The sequence below is a fragment of the Centruroides sculpturatus genome, unplaced genomic scaffold (assembly GCF_000671375.1).
Source record: "Centruroides sculpturatus isolate CEXI.00-Female unplaced genomic scaffold, Cexi_2.0 scaffold534, whole genome shotgun sequence".
Lineage (NCBI taxonomy): Eukaryota > Metazoa > Arthropoda > Arachnida > Scorpiones > Buthidae > Centruroides > Centruroides sculpturatus.
Genome location: NW_019384895.1, coordinates 128,252 through 146,479, shown reverse-complemented (window position 1 = coordinate 146,479; position 18,228 = coordinate 128,252). Strand labels below are relative to the sequence as shown.

General features: G+C 24.7%; 1 protein-coding gene across 1 annotated transcript in view; it reads right to left on the bottom strand.

Annotated features, from left to right (window-relative positions):
* LOC111631364 (talin-2-like) overlaps positions 1-18,228 on the bottom strand; it is a 199,740-nt gene that overhangs the window by 121,220 nt on the left and 60,292 nt on the right. The window contains exons 3-4 of the mRNA XM_023375591.1: positions 6,317-6,414; positions 224-353 (exon numbers count right to left, since the gene is read on the bottom strand). Coding sequence (XP_023231359.1) covers positions 224-353; positions 6,317-6,414 — 228 coding nt within the window. The remainder of the gene's footprint in view (positions 1-223; positions 354-6,316; positions 6,415-18,228) is intronic.

Genomic DNA, 18,228 nt, shown 5'->3' with positions numbered 1-18,228 from the left:
AACTATTTTTATTGTTCATTTGTTAAATTTACAAATGTTTTAAAGAATGAAATATTTGTATTAAATACTGTTTTACATTAATACAACACTATATTTTATTAAAACTAAAAACTAGTATTTTTAACATTTTATTTGAACTTATTATTTATTTAAAATATGAAAATTAATATAATATAAATATAAAATGAACATTTCTATGAATATTTTTCTTTTGAAATCATACCAATTTTTGTGCAGATAACTACCATAAGATTGGCAATTGGTTGACTATCATCTACTAAAACTGTTTTTACTGAGCCGTCTAACATTCGGATTCGAAGGGTTCGCATTTTCTTTTTATATTCCAGTAAGTCCTGAAAGAATTATTTTCATAAAATTATTCTTATACCTTTACTACAAACACTACACAAATTTAATTTTAATATGGCAAACTTATTTCATAAACTACTTAATATATATAGCACCAAATCTTCTTTGTAATACCTTCTAAGCAATTCTCCAGTAGCTTATTATCTTGATAATGACTAACATCTTTGATCTGTCAGCTGGATCTTCTTCAAGTTGAACATATCAAATCAAATCAAATCTTTATTCATATTAGGCTCTAGCCTATTACATAGGGAGTTATTATTAGTACATTAATCATTTGACTTAATATAATATCAATGATTCCCAACTAGTCGCAACAAATTTGTTAAGATAATTATACAATTTATATATTGTTTCTATGTTGGCTGAGTGAAAAAACTATACATCAACTTTTCCATGGTATAGTCACTTAAGAAATGAAGACCATACCTTTGTCTTAATTCTTTAGCCTTTTCACAACTACAAATCATGTGAAATTTTGAAAAATATTCATTATATCTTGAGCAGACATTATTAGAATACACATAAAATTTATTATTAATCAATATAACATCTTTGTTAAGTCTAAGTTGAATAAAGAATTTTTTGATGTTAAATGATAAGTTTGTCAATATATAGTTATTGATATAAGGATAGTCCAGAATCATGCCAATCTGGCAATTTACATAAATGAATATCTTCAATATTGTGAGAGATAATGAACTTTCCAAAACATTCCAGATTAATTGAATACTTAATTCTTCACTTATCTCTGGTGTTTCCAAAAACGGCCATATGGAAAACCCATAACTATTAAATATTTTAGCTGATTAACTCACCCAGTTTCTATTCAAACCATTCAACAAAGATTTATGATATAATTGTTTCAGTAAGATGGTCAAAAGCTGCCACTATTGACAGTTGAACATAAACATTACATTTTATAAATATTCCATTAATTGAATTGATCTCCAGGTTTAGTCACTGCGTGATGGACTACAAAGAAGGTTTGGTGCTATATTTCCACTCCAGTATTAATAAGTGTAAGTAGAACATTCTTAATATATACACTAAAAAATAATTATAAATAATTGGCTTGCAACTTGAAAAAATTGTAGACCTATAAATTCCCACTATCGTCCATCTGTCTGTCTTTCCTTAATCTTGAGAACAGAGTTAGATAAATGAAAGTTGCAACCAGATATATAAAGCTTAAGAGTAGAAGACCCTGATTAACTACATAAGAATTTCTGATGCAAATTGGAAATCATGTTATTTCAATTCATATATTTCCTGAAAGGAATTAGATAGGCAACTGGCACGACTCGATTGCTAAAGGAAAAGTATGATGTACAGGGGCAAAACACTACTAATTTGAAGATGGAGAGCATATATTTGAAATTAAATAAATTTATTTTAAAAAATTAAATTACTTAAAACAATGGAGTCGGATTAATTTTCCAATCTTACGTAATTGTATTGTAGAAAAATACATAAAAATTCAAATTTTCTTTCCTTTCCAACTTATGGAGGATAAGCAACTTCCAAATTCTAAAACATTACATTAATAATAAAATATGATTAAAGTTAAAAAGGTAAAAGACAGACCAACTTTGCAGATAGAAACATTTTAATTTCTTTGGTACATCCCCTAAATGCATTGTCAGAATTTGAGCTGTGTACAAAATAACCCTACTGAAGAGGCTAAATTTACTGGCGAAATGCATTTAGGGGATGTGTAAAGTGTTTCTCTCTGCAAAGTTGGTCTGTCTCTTACCCTTTTTAACTTTAATTTTATTTCATTATTAACGTAATGGTTTAGAATTTGGAAGTTGCTTATCCTCCATATGTCAGAAAGGAAAGAAAATTTGAATTTTTGTGTATTTTTCTACAATACAATTATATAAGATTGGATAAATAAATTTAAAAATATGATTAAAAATTGCAACCCAGCATTGTGACGATGGCAACAATAAATATTTGCTCATTTTTTGTAGGAATTTTACAGGAAAAATCAGAGAAAAGTTTTATTTCTATACATTTTTTTTGTACATTACATCATCATACAGTGTTGGAAGGTACATATTGTAAAATCATAAAAAACAAATATTTATTACAATAAACTTTTAAAACTTCAATAATTCCTTTGGCAATTTTTTCTTCCAAAACTATTGCTTTCCTGTGTACTGATTCATTTATGTACCATGATATTGAAATAATTAAGGAAAAAATAATAATAATTTAATATTTTGAAGATTCAATCCTTTAATCTTGATAACAAAAGCCAGAAGATTAACTAACTATGCATCCACAACTATTGCATTATAATGTTTAAAAAGAAGGCCCACTGGACAAAGTGCTAAAACATGGATCAAATCCATGGACCATGTCCTCCCCTTGTTTGTAATTTTAGTAAATATGAATGCTTTGTAATGATTAAAATGCAAATTGCAAATGGATGAATTCATGAGCAAAAACTGATAAAAACAAATGATGATAAACAGAATCTAAATTATGGGTAGCCACACATCAATAATTTCAAACCAGTTGTAGAAAGTGTTAACATAAAACAAATAAATAAAATGTAATAAAACAATGATTGAAATATATAGTAAATAGCTATTATCATCAATGAAAAAGTATAAATTAAAATGATGTTCATAGCAAAAAATGAAAATACTTGAATAAAAAATTTTAGATGATGAATGTAATTTAAAAAGAAATACAAATATTCAGAACAACATGTAATATTAAAATGACCATTTTGTGTATATAAAACAACAAATTTATCTATGTAAAACATTAAAACATCTTTTATAATTTTTATTTTTGTAATTATAGAGTTTTAATTTCAAATTTTTCAATTAAAAGTAAACTTTGCTGTTATAATAATAGACATCTTCCATACTTATTCCAGCAGGTATGTTCATTGGAAAAAATGAACATTTTCAATCACACACACACACACAAACAAACAAACACATATAGGCATATATATACCTTTTAATAAACATCATTGAATATTTTAGTCATTCCTTTTAAAACATTAATTTATATATAAATGAAAAGAAAATAAATTTCTAGACTGAAATATATATATAATCAGATGAGGGAATGACAAATGATCTATATGATTATATCTTGTAAATTATCAGTTCTAACATTTAATTATTATTATAATTAGCACTTGTTTTTCTACATGTGTATATTGCATATATATACTGTATAATAGTAAAGCTGAAAAGTTTTATCTTCCAAATACAATATTCTAATAAAAGTTTATNATATATATAATCAGATGAGAGAATGACAAATGATCTATATGATTATATCTTGTAAATTATCAGTTCTAACATTTAATTATTATTATAATTAGCACTTGTTTTTCTACATGTGTATATTGCATATATATACTGTATAATAGTAAAGCTGAAAAGTTTTATCTTCCAAATACAATATTCTAATAAAAGTTTATACATCAAATCATTTGTAATGCTATTTGATGGTTTAAATAAAGAGGAAAAAATTTATTTAAATAATTTTTATCTAATTTTATTTGTACATGTTTCAAATTTCTGAAATACGAAATTTGACTTAATAAATTAATTGTTCATCCAAAGGTTTATCCATTTAATGTTAACTAGAACTATTTAAAACTATACATTTACTCAGAATATTAATGTAGGAGCACTTACTCCCTTATTATAATGTCAACAGTGAAATTAATAGAATTTAACAAAGTAATGAATTCAAATGAACATATTTAAACAAATTAGTGAGATTTAAATTTTCTATACAAACAGTTAAGAAATAATTATAAAGTCTTTTTTAAAAGCATCAGGTTTCTAATCAAATGAGATAAACTTCAACACAATTATCAATACCACTAATCAATCTTGGTTTTATATATATTTTTGATATTTTATATTAGGTATAATACAACAAATTTAAAAAATATATATATTGATAACATTTAATGTTTTCACATATCATAAAAATACATATACCTACATAAAATAAATGTTAAACATTTTTATGTGATATTTTAAATTTTAATAGGAAACCAAAAACAAATCACAAAAATATTCAAATTTTAAAAATGTATATTTAATATCCATTAACTTTTAACTGCAATGATCTTTATAATAATTGATAATAATCTATAAATCTTAGTAACTTTTTTNCATCCAGCAGCAAAATCTATATATATATATATATATATGAGGATATTTGTTTGTTTGCTATACACTCCTAGACTGTTCGACCATTTGCTACGAAACTCGGCAATTATGTTTTTTACATACTTCTAACTTAAATAATGTCATAAGTATCACCCCAAAATATGGATTGCATTTCTATATATCAATTAATTTCTGTCTACATCTGATTTGCAGGGTTTACATATAGTGCCATCTATTGGCAAAAAATTTAAGAAAATAATAAATTAAATATAATTCATACAGAAATGGATATAATTATTAAAAAAACAAATATTATATTCACTTAATTACTGTGACAATGATATAGTGCAGAGAACTTATTTTTATCACAGAACCCTTTTCACCTTAATAAAAATGTTGGAACCCTGCAGATATCAATGAATTTAAAGCATACTAGGTAAATACACCAAAACCTAAAATAAAGCTACAATTAAAAATAAAATCAAAATTAATTAATTTTCAATTTAAAAACATTTATTTTAATTTTTATCATTTTCAATTGAATGATACCAAAAATGTTTTTTTTTTTATTACTACATAAATTACAATTATTAAAAATTATTTTTATGGTATTAAATTGAGAAAATATTTCAAATAAATTGTCAATGTATATAGTTTTATCTAAAGTATTTAATAGATTTGAATTTTGATTAGATTTAATAATATTTGTTAATAAAATAAATATTAATTACATTTTATAAGAAAAGAAAAAGTTCCAGATTCTATTATATTAGTAATAATTATGAAAAGTTAAAAGCTGCATATAAAAAATGTTTTCACAGAAATAAAATTATAAACAAAAACAAATATTTAAGTTCATATCCTAAGTTCAATTCAATAATTCAAATGATATTAAATATTTATTCAAGCTACTTTCCTAAAATTACCACTTTATTAAATTTATAAAATTTTTTATATATTAAATTTTTTACTTGTATATACATAAAAGTGAATAAGTAATTCATTTAATAAATATGAATGCATAAATTATTCATAAATAAATAAATAAGCTTAAGATTAATATATGGTTACTTCATATACTTTTCTTTATATTTATTTTTTCAAAATGTTTCATCAGTATATTGGTTCACTTATTGTCAAAATCAAATTCATTCATTCATTAAATATTTATAACAATATATCATGTGTAATAAAAAATGTACTAACTAATAATATAAAATTTTAAAATTTAACAATAAAAAATGCAAATTATTTTATTTAAAATATAATCTAGTAAAGTAGATGTAATATATATGAAAAATAAAATTCCTTAAAAAGATATGTTTTAAACTGGAATCCTTCATCATTACTATTCATCATGCAATAAATTTTTAAAACAATAAATATTATGAGCTGTTTAGTCATTTTATTAATTTTATTATTTGCATCATGTATAGCCATTATTATTATCGCAATTCTTACTTATAAATATTCCACTGTTTTGTTTTTTATCATTTTACACATGTTTACAATCAGTTATTTCTAATATTTATTTGTCTATTAGAATTATCAATTTAGAATAGTCATTTGTCTATTTATCCTATACTTGACTTTTCTTATTTGTTTTACCTTTTGACATTGCACAGCATGATTTTTGTAACTTTTGAACCAAAAAACAGTAATAATACTCATTTCATAAACAAATCTTTTATACCTGCTTTTATTTTTAACATGCTAAAATAAGATAATATGCAATCAATTTAGAATATTCTTAGAATTTTGCATACTTAATTAATTGTCAAACTTACCCCATTCCTTAAAAGATAATATTCTAAAGACCTGCCAGGTTCAAGCCAAACACCTTTCCGTGGGTCTTCATCTGCTAAGAATAACCCATATTCTTTCGCTGAAATTAAAAAATAAAAGTTTTTATTTTGAAAAAATAAGTTTAAATATTAAAAATAATTATATAATATATAATTAATTATTATNTTTAAAAGAATAACTTTTTCAATACAGTATAAATTCTAAATTAACTATATATTGATACTGTATAATTTCAAAATAAATAAAAAATAAAAAAATTGATAAACCAGTAAAAAGATTAGTTGAAAATGTTTGTCTCTATTAATCTATTAACTTAAAATTAAAACTGTTATATGGAAAAAAAAAATAGAATACATTTTTAATTTATAATCCTTTTGTGTATGTTCCCATGACCTAAAAATGATTTTTTTTTTTTTAAATTAGTCATATTTGTTTCTATTAAAAGATTTTAATAGAAATATACTTTTATCTGAAAATACAACATAATAAAATGTTATCCATAAAAACGTAAGTCAATGGATAACATTTTATTATGTTATAAAGGTTTGGTTAAGCTTTTGTTTAAGTAAAATTTCAGCTCTTTCATCAGGGTTTTGTTTATGTCCCCAATTCCCTAATCACTTAATTATTTAACTACTTCTTAAGTAGAAATAAGTCGAAACCAGTTACTTTGTACTCGAATATTTGTAGTCTCGGGAAAAAAGTGGAAAGACAAATTTTTATGACAAATGGATACATAAATTGTAAATTTAAGGAAAATAAATTCTAGAGCTTTTTCTGTACCTCGTGCATCTCTCTCATTCATTATATTTAGTTGTAAATGATGCTGTCAAAGTAACAGTTAATTTTTTAACATTATACAAGAATTGTACACGTTTTTTTCTATATCCCCTTAAAGATGAGATATACGAAATCGTAATATCACTGGTTTAACATTGAAATCCGTGAGTAATATAAAATCGGAGAGTGGAATAAAAATATCAAATATTTTAATGGATTTTTTTAAACTCCTGTCAACTATACAGAACTATCATAAAAACATACCAGTAAATTCTTATCGGTTGGGTTAAGTTATAAATCTACTTGCGATTCACGTAATTGGGCGAGGGTGGCCAAATATCTAGCGGGCAGACAGCTAACAGACCAGAACCGGTCCTGGATAGAATTGGATGCGGTATACGTGTAGCATCCACCCAAGGTCCTAGGCTTCCACTAGCTAAACCGGGCGAGCTTGGTGCTCTGTAAAGCGCATGTGTGAATCTGGCTTTTTGGAATCTGACAATACAGCGCTTCCACTCCACCACTAATATTTGAATATACAATAGCAATCTTATTTTTTTTTTTCACGTGTAGTATAGAAATTTGTAATAAGATACATAATGCGGTTATAATAAAATATTGTGCAATTATTTTCATATAATTAAAATTAATATGTATTTATTTTTTAGAAAATACAGAGAAGCGGCGCATCCACCGCTTCCAATGACGGCACGCCACTGTAAGAAGTTCTCTCTAGATTATGATACATTTGTTAGTGCTCTCAGACTAGTTAAATAGATTTACATTGTGTCTATTCTTTATAGGAAGGATAATTAATTTTTTAAAAAATAGGAGATAAATTAGATTGTAATGGGCAATTATTTGTTATGACATCATCACAATGTCGGGCTGCAATTTTTATCATATTTTCAATTTATCTTAAAATATATACTCTCCATCTCAAATTAGTGGCTTGCCCCTGTACATCATACTTTTCCTTTAACAATAGAGTTGTATCAGTCATCTAGCTCAGCGGTCCCCAGTCTTTTTATCACCGCGGACCATTCAACGTTTGATATTTTACTGCGGCCCACTGAGGGGGATGTTGATTGTTTATACTATATTTTAGATTGATTTAATTTAATAATTTTAATTTAATTGTATTTAAACATGCCTTCAAAATAAAATACAGTTACACCAAAAAATGAATATAATGTGATTTAACATTTTAACTCACTAGAATGCTAAATCAATGAGAACCCTGAGCTTGTTTCTTTGCAACAAGACGGTTCGATCTAGAGGTAATAGCAGAATATGACACCCGAAGTGTGTTTCTTATGTCCAGTTTATTCCATTGTTCCATCGTCCATTAAAAGTCGCACAAAGCCGAGAGAAATACACCACAGTAAATAAAATGGAAATACCAGTAATTTAATGTTCCTTGGGCGGTCCAGTACCATTTGATCCACAGACCGGTACCGGTCCATGGCCCGGGGGTTGGGGACCACTGATCTAGCTAACACTTTTCAGGAGAAAATTTTTGAATTAGAATAACATGACTTCCTGTTTGCATTAGAAGTTCAAATATAGTTAATTGGTGCCTCCTGTCCCCTAAAGTTTCCATATCAGTCATATCTTTCATCTATCTAACTCCATTCTCAAGATTAAGGAAAGACGGACAGACAGACAGACAGACAACAGTGGAAATTTATAGCCCAACAAATCACTATTAAAAATGTTATTTCAAAAACGCAAATTTTCCTAAGAATAAAAATAATTGGGTTGTCCAGATGTTTTATATTTTGAATATACAGTTATACCTTGGTTTTCATCGATAATCTGTCCAAAAACAATCAGTGAAATCTGAAATTGACAAAAACCGGGGCAACTGTTTCCATATGAATCCAATTAATCAATCAATTCGTTAATCAATAAAATCAATTAATTCATTCTAGACACTCCAAAGTAAAACTAAAAACGCATTTTATAGAGAATAAAATATAGTTTTTAATACTAAAAACAATAAGAAATTAATATAAAATGAATATAAAAGATGAATGTAAAGAATAAATGAACATTTAACATGGCATTTGAATGGTTGCTGGCTCTGAAAACTTTATTTGGTCCTGTGATAGAGCAAAAAGGAAAGGAAAGCAATGGAATTGGCTAGATGCGCAGTGTAATGCTCACAACACAGCACTGAGACGAGAAACAAGAAACAACACAACAAAAAACAATGCCATACTGAGCAAACAAACGCATGGGTTGCCCTTTGTTTTTGCAAAATTAACAGCAAGGTCACTTGGGCACACCGATGAAATCCAAGGCAACCGACAAAATCTAAGACAAATTTTTCACAGAAAAAAGTGATGAAAACCAAAACAGACAATAACTGAAGTATTACTGTATACAGTATATAAATTTTCTATATGGCCATTTATGGAGATAAATGAGTTTAGAGAAATTGTTTCCAATTCATTCAGAAAGTTTTTGAGATATCCTTGGTACAAGATATAAATGAACTCAAAAAAGTTAAAACCCTTGAATGGTACTGTACACTATCATTATAGATTATCAATAACTATTTATTTCTTAATTTACCATTTTATGTTACAAATTTTTTATACAGATGAGATTAAATAGCAATTTTATCATAATTAATAAGATTATATATGATTTGCTTAATGATAATTGTTACTGATGCAATAATAGAAACATTACATTTCACATTTTTTGTTTATGTAATAAAGGTCATGAATTATGGTGCTGATGCACCGCCTTAAACTGAAAAATATTAAAGATAAAAGGCTTTTGTATACATTTTTCCACAAGTCTGATTAAAAGAAAATATCTAATTTGTATAACTATTTTCTTATGTCTTAATTAATAGTCTTATTTTTTCTTATGTTTAAAAATTGAATGGAAAAGTATTGTAATAACATTGTTCTTAAGTTTATATAACAATTGTTATATAAACTTTGTATCTAAACCCCTAGGTAATGGGAGAAATTCCTTTTTATATAATAAAAGTTTATTGAATTGAATTAAATATACTTTTCTAATTTACATAAACTTTAACTTTTTCTAAACTTGGTCTCCTTATATAATTTATAAGATTATTTTGAAAATATATAAGAATTCTTTTGCATCAACATTCATCATGGATTAATGAAACTGAAAAATGAAATTTCTAATTTGAGTCAATTTTATTTTCTAGTCCTAAATTTCTAATTTAAGTCTAGAAAATAAATTAGAGAGACTAATCTTTGAAATATTAAAATTATTATAATTTTAAGTCACAAGTAACTAAAACTTTTTTATTTTTGTTGATATTTTATGTAATTTAACAACAATAATTTCCAAGTGCTGTTAAACTCTGTAGCTCATTTTCAATGGAAATACATACATTTAAAACTAATCAATCTTAAAAATTTAATTTAAATATACAGTAGGTGATTGGTTAATGAACATAATCCGTTCCAAGACTTTGTTCATTATCTGAATTGTTCATTAATTAACTGATTATCAATTTACCATAGGTTTTTATGGGAATTTGATTAATTCATTCCGGAGACTCCAAAAAATAAAAAATATATACTTTTTTACTATGTTTATTTATATGTAATAGTAAAAATACATATATATGCAGTCTTGCATTTTTATTAATCATGTTTTTTCCATTTGTGGGGTTAAACAATCTGTCCAATGTCGATTGCTTTTCTCTTTTCTTCAGGATTTTTCAGAAGTAATTAATAGTATTGTAATTGTAGAGATCCCCAACCCCATTAACCTTATTCTGGTTTGGATGCTACTTGGATGATCGCTGTTCTGACATCCTACCACTTCAAAAGATCTTTAGTAGCAGATGTCGGCATTGGTCCTCTTTCATCTTCCTCTTTTTCAAAAGAAAACACATCTCACTGAGTTTCTTGGTATTCTTCATTTGAGAGTTCTTGGAGTTCTTCTGTCCTCAGATCAGTTTCAGGTTCCGTTATGAGCTCTAAAATGTTCTTTATTTCTCAGATATGATTTTCATTACTCCATTAACAGCTTGAGACTTCTTAATATATCTTTCATAGCTAAGATTGTGCCTACTATAGACCTGTTCAAGCCATACTGCCTAGCAACATCAGACATCTTTTGTCCACTTTCTACCTTGGCTATTATCTCTTACTTGGATTCTAAGTTCTACAGTGAGCACAGTTCTTAACACTCCTCTTTTTAGGCTCCATAAAATAACACAGGTCTGCAAGTAAAAAACTGCATAGGATTTTTATACATTTTCTTATAGATTTCAACTTGGTAAAAACGAAAAAAATACCAAAAAAATTCCATCTCATCAATTTTTTTGTTACACTCAAGTTTTTGTTTGTTTTTAGCGTAAAATTCCTAGTTAACTTAAAATTTAGTATTCTTTTTTTTTTATTTAAAAAATGACCTTAAAATGAAGACTTCTCACATTAACTCTATCAATTATAGCTGGACTTGGCAATAAATAAATAAAAAATGTTAATGGTTAAAGAGAGTAGTGGTAGGGGAAGATGGGTTAAGTAGTTTCAGTATTAGGAGGAAGGTTGCATGATCATGTTGAAACAGGTTTAAAGTTGATAGTGAGTAGTATTACTGGTGAGGTTGAGCATGTTTCAACATGTTATCTGGGATACTAGGAATAAATATAAACAATCTGATGTTGGATTAGATCATGTTTCAACAAGCTAAATAAGTTAAGTATCTCACTGGCCATCTAATGCCACACTCAGTCTATATCCAGCATTCGAGCACTACTGTGCTTGTATTTTTATTTCTGGAATATGGCTCACAGAGGTTGTGTAAATTTTCCTGACAGCTTCTGTTATGCTTATGGTGAATACACAGTGAAAAGTCAACATCCTCTTTATCTGATCCCCTCTTTTTAGAAACAATGAGAAAAAAGGAAAAAGAAGCATGGGACTCTTTCAAGAATGTAGTGCGTAAGTTTTTGGGGAATACTAAGGACCTTGACTACAAAACCATTGTACAACACATGTTGGCAGCGTATGAAGCTCAAGGATGCAAGATGAGCTTAAAAGTTCATTTCTTACACTCCCATATTGACTATTTTCCCAAAAATTAATAATGATGATTATAGAAGTTACATATCATGGGATGCCATGTTGAAGTCACTTTTAAACACACTGAATGACAAAAAGATTACCAAATCTATTATAAATTTTGACCTATTTTAAATGAAATTTTATATATCACATTTTCATGTGTACAGTACAACCAATGAGCTGTGTGTTTAAGAGAGAACAGGAAAGGAGGTGAGAATTATGTTATGGGTGAGCTATACATCAATTTCAAATTGCAATTACAAATTTATATCTATGAAACAACAGCTGCTTCTATAGGCACAGGGTTTATGGTGGTGAGTAATATAAAAGATTTATGTTCATTCTAGCAGTTTACTGTAAAGTATATGCCATTGCAATTGTATGAACAAAAGTATAAAACCATAATCATTTAATTTTTAAAAAGTTATTTCTTAATTATAAGATGAAACAGTTGTTAACAAATTGTTTTTTATATCATCTGCTTTCATTAAAGAACACATTGAAAGGCTTTGAAATATTTTTATTCTTTACATGTTCTTAACATGCAAAAACTAAAATCTTTCAAATCCTTTTCAATGTATTCTTAATAAATTTTAAGATTGGCTGTTTTTTTTTAAGTTAAAATGCTTTTAAATATATTTATTTTTCTGAAAATAAGCTATACAGCTTGAAAACAGTTGGAAATGATATTTCAATACAGATCAATTCCAATGTCATTTGTCTGTTAAATTTATTTGAAGTTGAAATTTTAGAATTCTAAATCAAAGTTTCTTATAATTTATTTAGAAAACAATCAATTAGAGGTATATCTATGTTTAAAAACATTAAATTATAATTTTATCATTTAAAACATTTGTTTTACTTTCAAATAATTTTATTATTGAAATTTTTTGTTATTAAATAGATAATGAGTATTTCATGTTTTAAGAATACAAATATAAAATAAATATTGATGTACCATTTTAAGGTGCTACTAATTCTTGAATAATTTGAAATTAAGTAAAAATTTTCAATTAACCCAGGTACTTTCATTAACTTTAATTAAACACCTTCAGGACTAATAAATGAAAAAGTTCAAATTGCTTCAGAATAAAATTAAAATTTGAAATTTACAAATAAGAACAAGTTAAATATCAAACATCTTTAAAGTTTCAAACATTTTTTATTGCAAATAATATACATAAAATTTTATGAATACATTTTTACAATAAAATGTACAAACAAATTATACACGTACTTTAATTTACCTAATTGAGGATGATAAAAATTAGTCCTAACAACATAAAAATACTAAAAACTGTCAATTATCCGATACAAAGTGTAAAGTATTTATTTTTGTAAATAATGCTTAGTTTTAATCTAGTAAGAGAATAAGAAAAGCATATAATTTCTATGTTAAACTTTCTTATAAAAAATATAAACCTAAATTTCTAAGAAAAATTTTCCCTGATGACTAAAACATATTAAGATCTCTTAAAAAATCTAATATTTAACTTGTTTACCTTTCCTTTCTAATACCTAGTATCTCAATACATTTTATGCTGAAGCAACATCTTAAAAAATTAATTTGAAATTACTGTTCTTTCGATTTAATGAAGAAAAAATTTATGACATTTGATTTAATGAGAAAGGTATAGATCTACATCTAATATTTAAGAATTTATAAGATATATGTCTTTTCTAATATAGGAAACATATTAATAAAATTTTTATATATTTTTATATATTTCAAACTTATTTCCCATTTCTAAATTAATAAAATAAATTTGACTTAAATGTCAAATATTTGTATTTTTTGTTTTTCTTATTCTTACCAATCTACGTAGACATATCACACTTATAGATTATAGACATATTAAAATTTTCATACACATTAATTTCAATTAATTGTTGTCAATATGAGAAAATAAAATTTTTCATTTGAAAAATATGAAAAATTTTATTTTCATTTACATTTAATAAATTGGCATTTGATTATTTACTACAGAATAATGGAATTATTAGCATTTTAGCAAATTTTACAATAATTTAATAATAATGTTAGAATGAGATTTTGAAACTAAAATACTATAATACATATGATATTTATCATTTATAAAAATGATAGTTGGTTAACTGACAATGGAATTTCAGAAATTATTTAAACATATTACTTGACTTCAACAAGTAAATTGTTCTTGATCATAATAGCATTATATATTGATTATTCTAAGAAACATTCATGTATTGAAAGCTTTTAAGTGTTTCATAAAGAGTCTAACAAATGTAAAAGTTTGAGGCTCTAATTAACTTTGATTAATTACTTTTTCAATTTTTTTCAATCTGTTCCTTCATCTGTTTGTATGACATTTTTATATTTGAAATGATCAACATTAACAACAAATCCAATAAAGTTTTATACAATATTCCAAAATGAATTCATTATAGTCCAGAATAAAACATTGTTTTATTAAAAAGAGAAAAATGCACACAAAGTAAATGTTTTGTTATAAATATAATTTTAATAATAATACTTATCAGCATTTAATTTATGTTCTTTAAGTTACTTTAATTAAATATCTTATAAGTGATAAAATTACTTTAATTAATCTTTTTTGCAATTTATTTCTAATTCATTTTCTTTTCATTATTCTAAAAAATTTAATTAAGCAAACAATATGGAATTAACTACATCATATTTGTATAGACATGTACAAACAGTAAAATTTAAACTATCATCATATAAATTTTGAACAATTTTTGCACATTTAGGCACGAAAAAACCTAATACTGTAAAGGAAAATATGAAGATTTAAGAATTTTTTAAAATATTTTTTCTAATTACAAGTATCGTAAGTTATATGATACTTTTTAAACACTTAAATAATGATAATAGTAATTTTTTTTTTTTAATTTTCTATTTTATCATTAAATATTTTATGTATGTTGAATATATGCTAAAATGAAGTTTTGTTTTAAAACATTTTAATCATTATTGTTAAGCCATTATTATTTTATTAATGCTCAGAATCAGTTTAAAATTATCCTAAACTATGTTATTTATTTTTAACATTAATTTAGAAATGCTGTTTTCCACATAGTGATGTAAATGAATTCTAGAACAAAATGTTACGTATGTTTCTACTGATATTAAATTGATATGAATATTTTAACAGTGACATTTTTCAATATTTCTTATCAATAAATGGTTTATTTCTATTATAATTTATATGAAACAACATTCTATTTTTGTTATAAAAATAACTTTAAAAAATTTAAAAATAAATTTTTGTATTTGATATTTATTCTACACAGTTTTTTCTTTTGTTATATTATTGTAGCTGTTATATGTTTTACATAATAATAATAATAATACAGACACTGACACACTTATTTAATTTTAGTTTTGTTTTGGTTTCTATGCCTTGACTCTGGCCAGGCATAGTACACAGCCACCGGTGTGAACCGAGTATAACTCACAAAACCCAACATAATAATAATAATAATAATAATAATAAAACTGAAAAAAATGCATTATCATAGTTTCAAAAGATTTACATGAATACTTAAATACTTAAAATTTAAATTTTACAATATAAAAGTGACTGAATACAATATAATTCATTTATTTTGGAAAGGAAAACAAAATGCAACATATCTGATTGTAAAAGATATCAAACAATTCTTTAAGCTTAAAATAAATAAAAATATAGATTTTTAATTCAAAACAATGTTAGCACATCATCCTATTTTCAATAAAAAAAAATTTTATAATAAATATTTAATAAAAAAATTATTCTTTCATATATTATTTTGAATGTAATAAATGTATTAAATTCATTACAAAAAACAAGCACATGTAATATTATTATTCAAACTAATCAATTCTTAATCAAAACAACTCACAATATACAGAAAATAATTCTTTTATGATAAGTGATGAATTTCAATAGACAGATACATTTGATAATTGAGGCCAATTTATCAAATCTCTTTCAACCATTATAAAAAAAGAGTTTAGAGAATTCAAGAGTTATCTATTCTACTTCAATAACCCACCAGATTTTTCAACAAATCCATTCAAAATAGATCCAAAAACTATATAATACACTATTAATCAATCAGTCTTAAAAACTTTAAATTCAATTATTTTTCACATTAAATTTAAAAACAAAAATTTCTGAACAAAATTTAAAAATTTGTTCAGAAATAATCAAAATAAAAGAAAAATGCATGCAGTCATACACTTGATAATTTTACTTGATAATTTTTTCAAATTTTCAAAAATAATTTTCAAAAAATTTCAAATTTTAATTCACAGAAGACAGCAACATAATACTGAAAATTTAAAAACAAAAAAAAAAAAGTGAAAATAATCTTCAAGGCAAAGAAAAATGAAATTAATACTTTTTCATATAAGTTTACACAAAAAAAAGCATTTAATTTTAGTTTAATAAAATTACTTTACTCTAAGTTGATAAAATATCAAAAATAAAAATGATATTAAATTTAAATTGATAGGTAACAAAAATAAAGCTAAAGTCACTTTGTCACTTATCATGATTTCAATTTAACACTTCTGAATTTTTAATATATTTTTTGATTATAATTTAATATTTTGAAACAACTTCAATATTTTGTAATGCAAAAAATAACTTTATTTTTACCACACTCTTTCTTAAAAAATTAAAAAGCATGTTCTCAATTAAATATTTTGAAATTCAAGATATATTAAATAAGAATATTTCTACAGAGTTACATTTCTTTTGTCAGTGACACATTTTGCTTTTTATTTGGCCCCTATTTTTTAATAGTAGAACAAATAGGCTGATATAAATCCTTTCCAATCTTAACATAAATTTTCTCTAAATAATTCTTGGTTCACCTATATAACTTTATTTTTACCACACTCTTTCTTAAAAAATTAAAAAGCATGTTCTCAATTAAATATTTTGAAATTCAAGATATATTAAATAAGAATATTTCTACAGAGTTACATTTCTTTTGTCAGTGACACATTTTGCTTTTTATTTGGCCCCTATTTTTTAATAGTAGAACAAATAGGCTGATATAAATCCTTTCCAATCTTAACATAAATTTTCTCTAAATAATTCTTGGTTCACCTATCTATCTTTACTAACAGCTGTATAAACAATGTAATCTATTCTCTTCACAACTTTAGTTAATTATTATTAAATTAGTTTTTGACTTTATCAATTTTTATCTATTATTCCCATCTACCTTTCTTGTCATTCATCACCAACAAGAAAAAAACAACGGCAAACTGGCCAACATCAGTAATTATTAAAAATTCATCTTTGTTTCCAATAAAAATTTCTTATATGTTTCAGGAATTGATAGATTATAACAGATTTTAAAAGTATAAAAGTATAAGATTTTAAAGTATAAAAGTACAGTATACAACAGGATAAAATGTAAGATTAACTCATTAACTTATATAAGTGACTTATTTTATTCATTATTCACTACAATATCACAAATACAACTGGATAAAGGTACAAGAAATATAAAAATTAAAACAAATCATCATTCTATTTCTAAAATTATCTCAAAACTAAAAATCAGAATAAATATGGTATTTTATTAAGATATATTAAGTTAATCAATTACATTAAATCAAGAATGAATAAAAACATAATACTCAAATGAGATAATTATCTGCAAGTGCGAAAAAAGTTTGAGAGAGAAAGAAATTCACTGTTAGAAATAGTAAATATCAAATGATGATACATCTAAAGCAACTTTAAATTCAATAGAAAAATATATTACAGGTAACCCCCGTATAACACGGTAGTTACATTCCAAAAAATTGCCGTGTTATGCGAATCCGTGTTATACGAAACAAAGAACTAATACGAAAAGGAGGGTTAGGTTCCAAAAATTAATAAACATGCTAGTATATTTTCATAATTAAGATAAATATCTTCATTAAAATTTAAGTGATACATATTAATATAAATTAAACAATATTTTCTTCGTCATCACTAAAAACACTATTAATTAACCGAGAGCGTTTTCTTTTTGGCAAGTTATCCTTATCC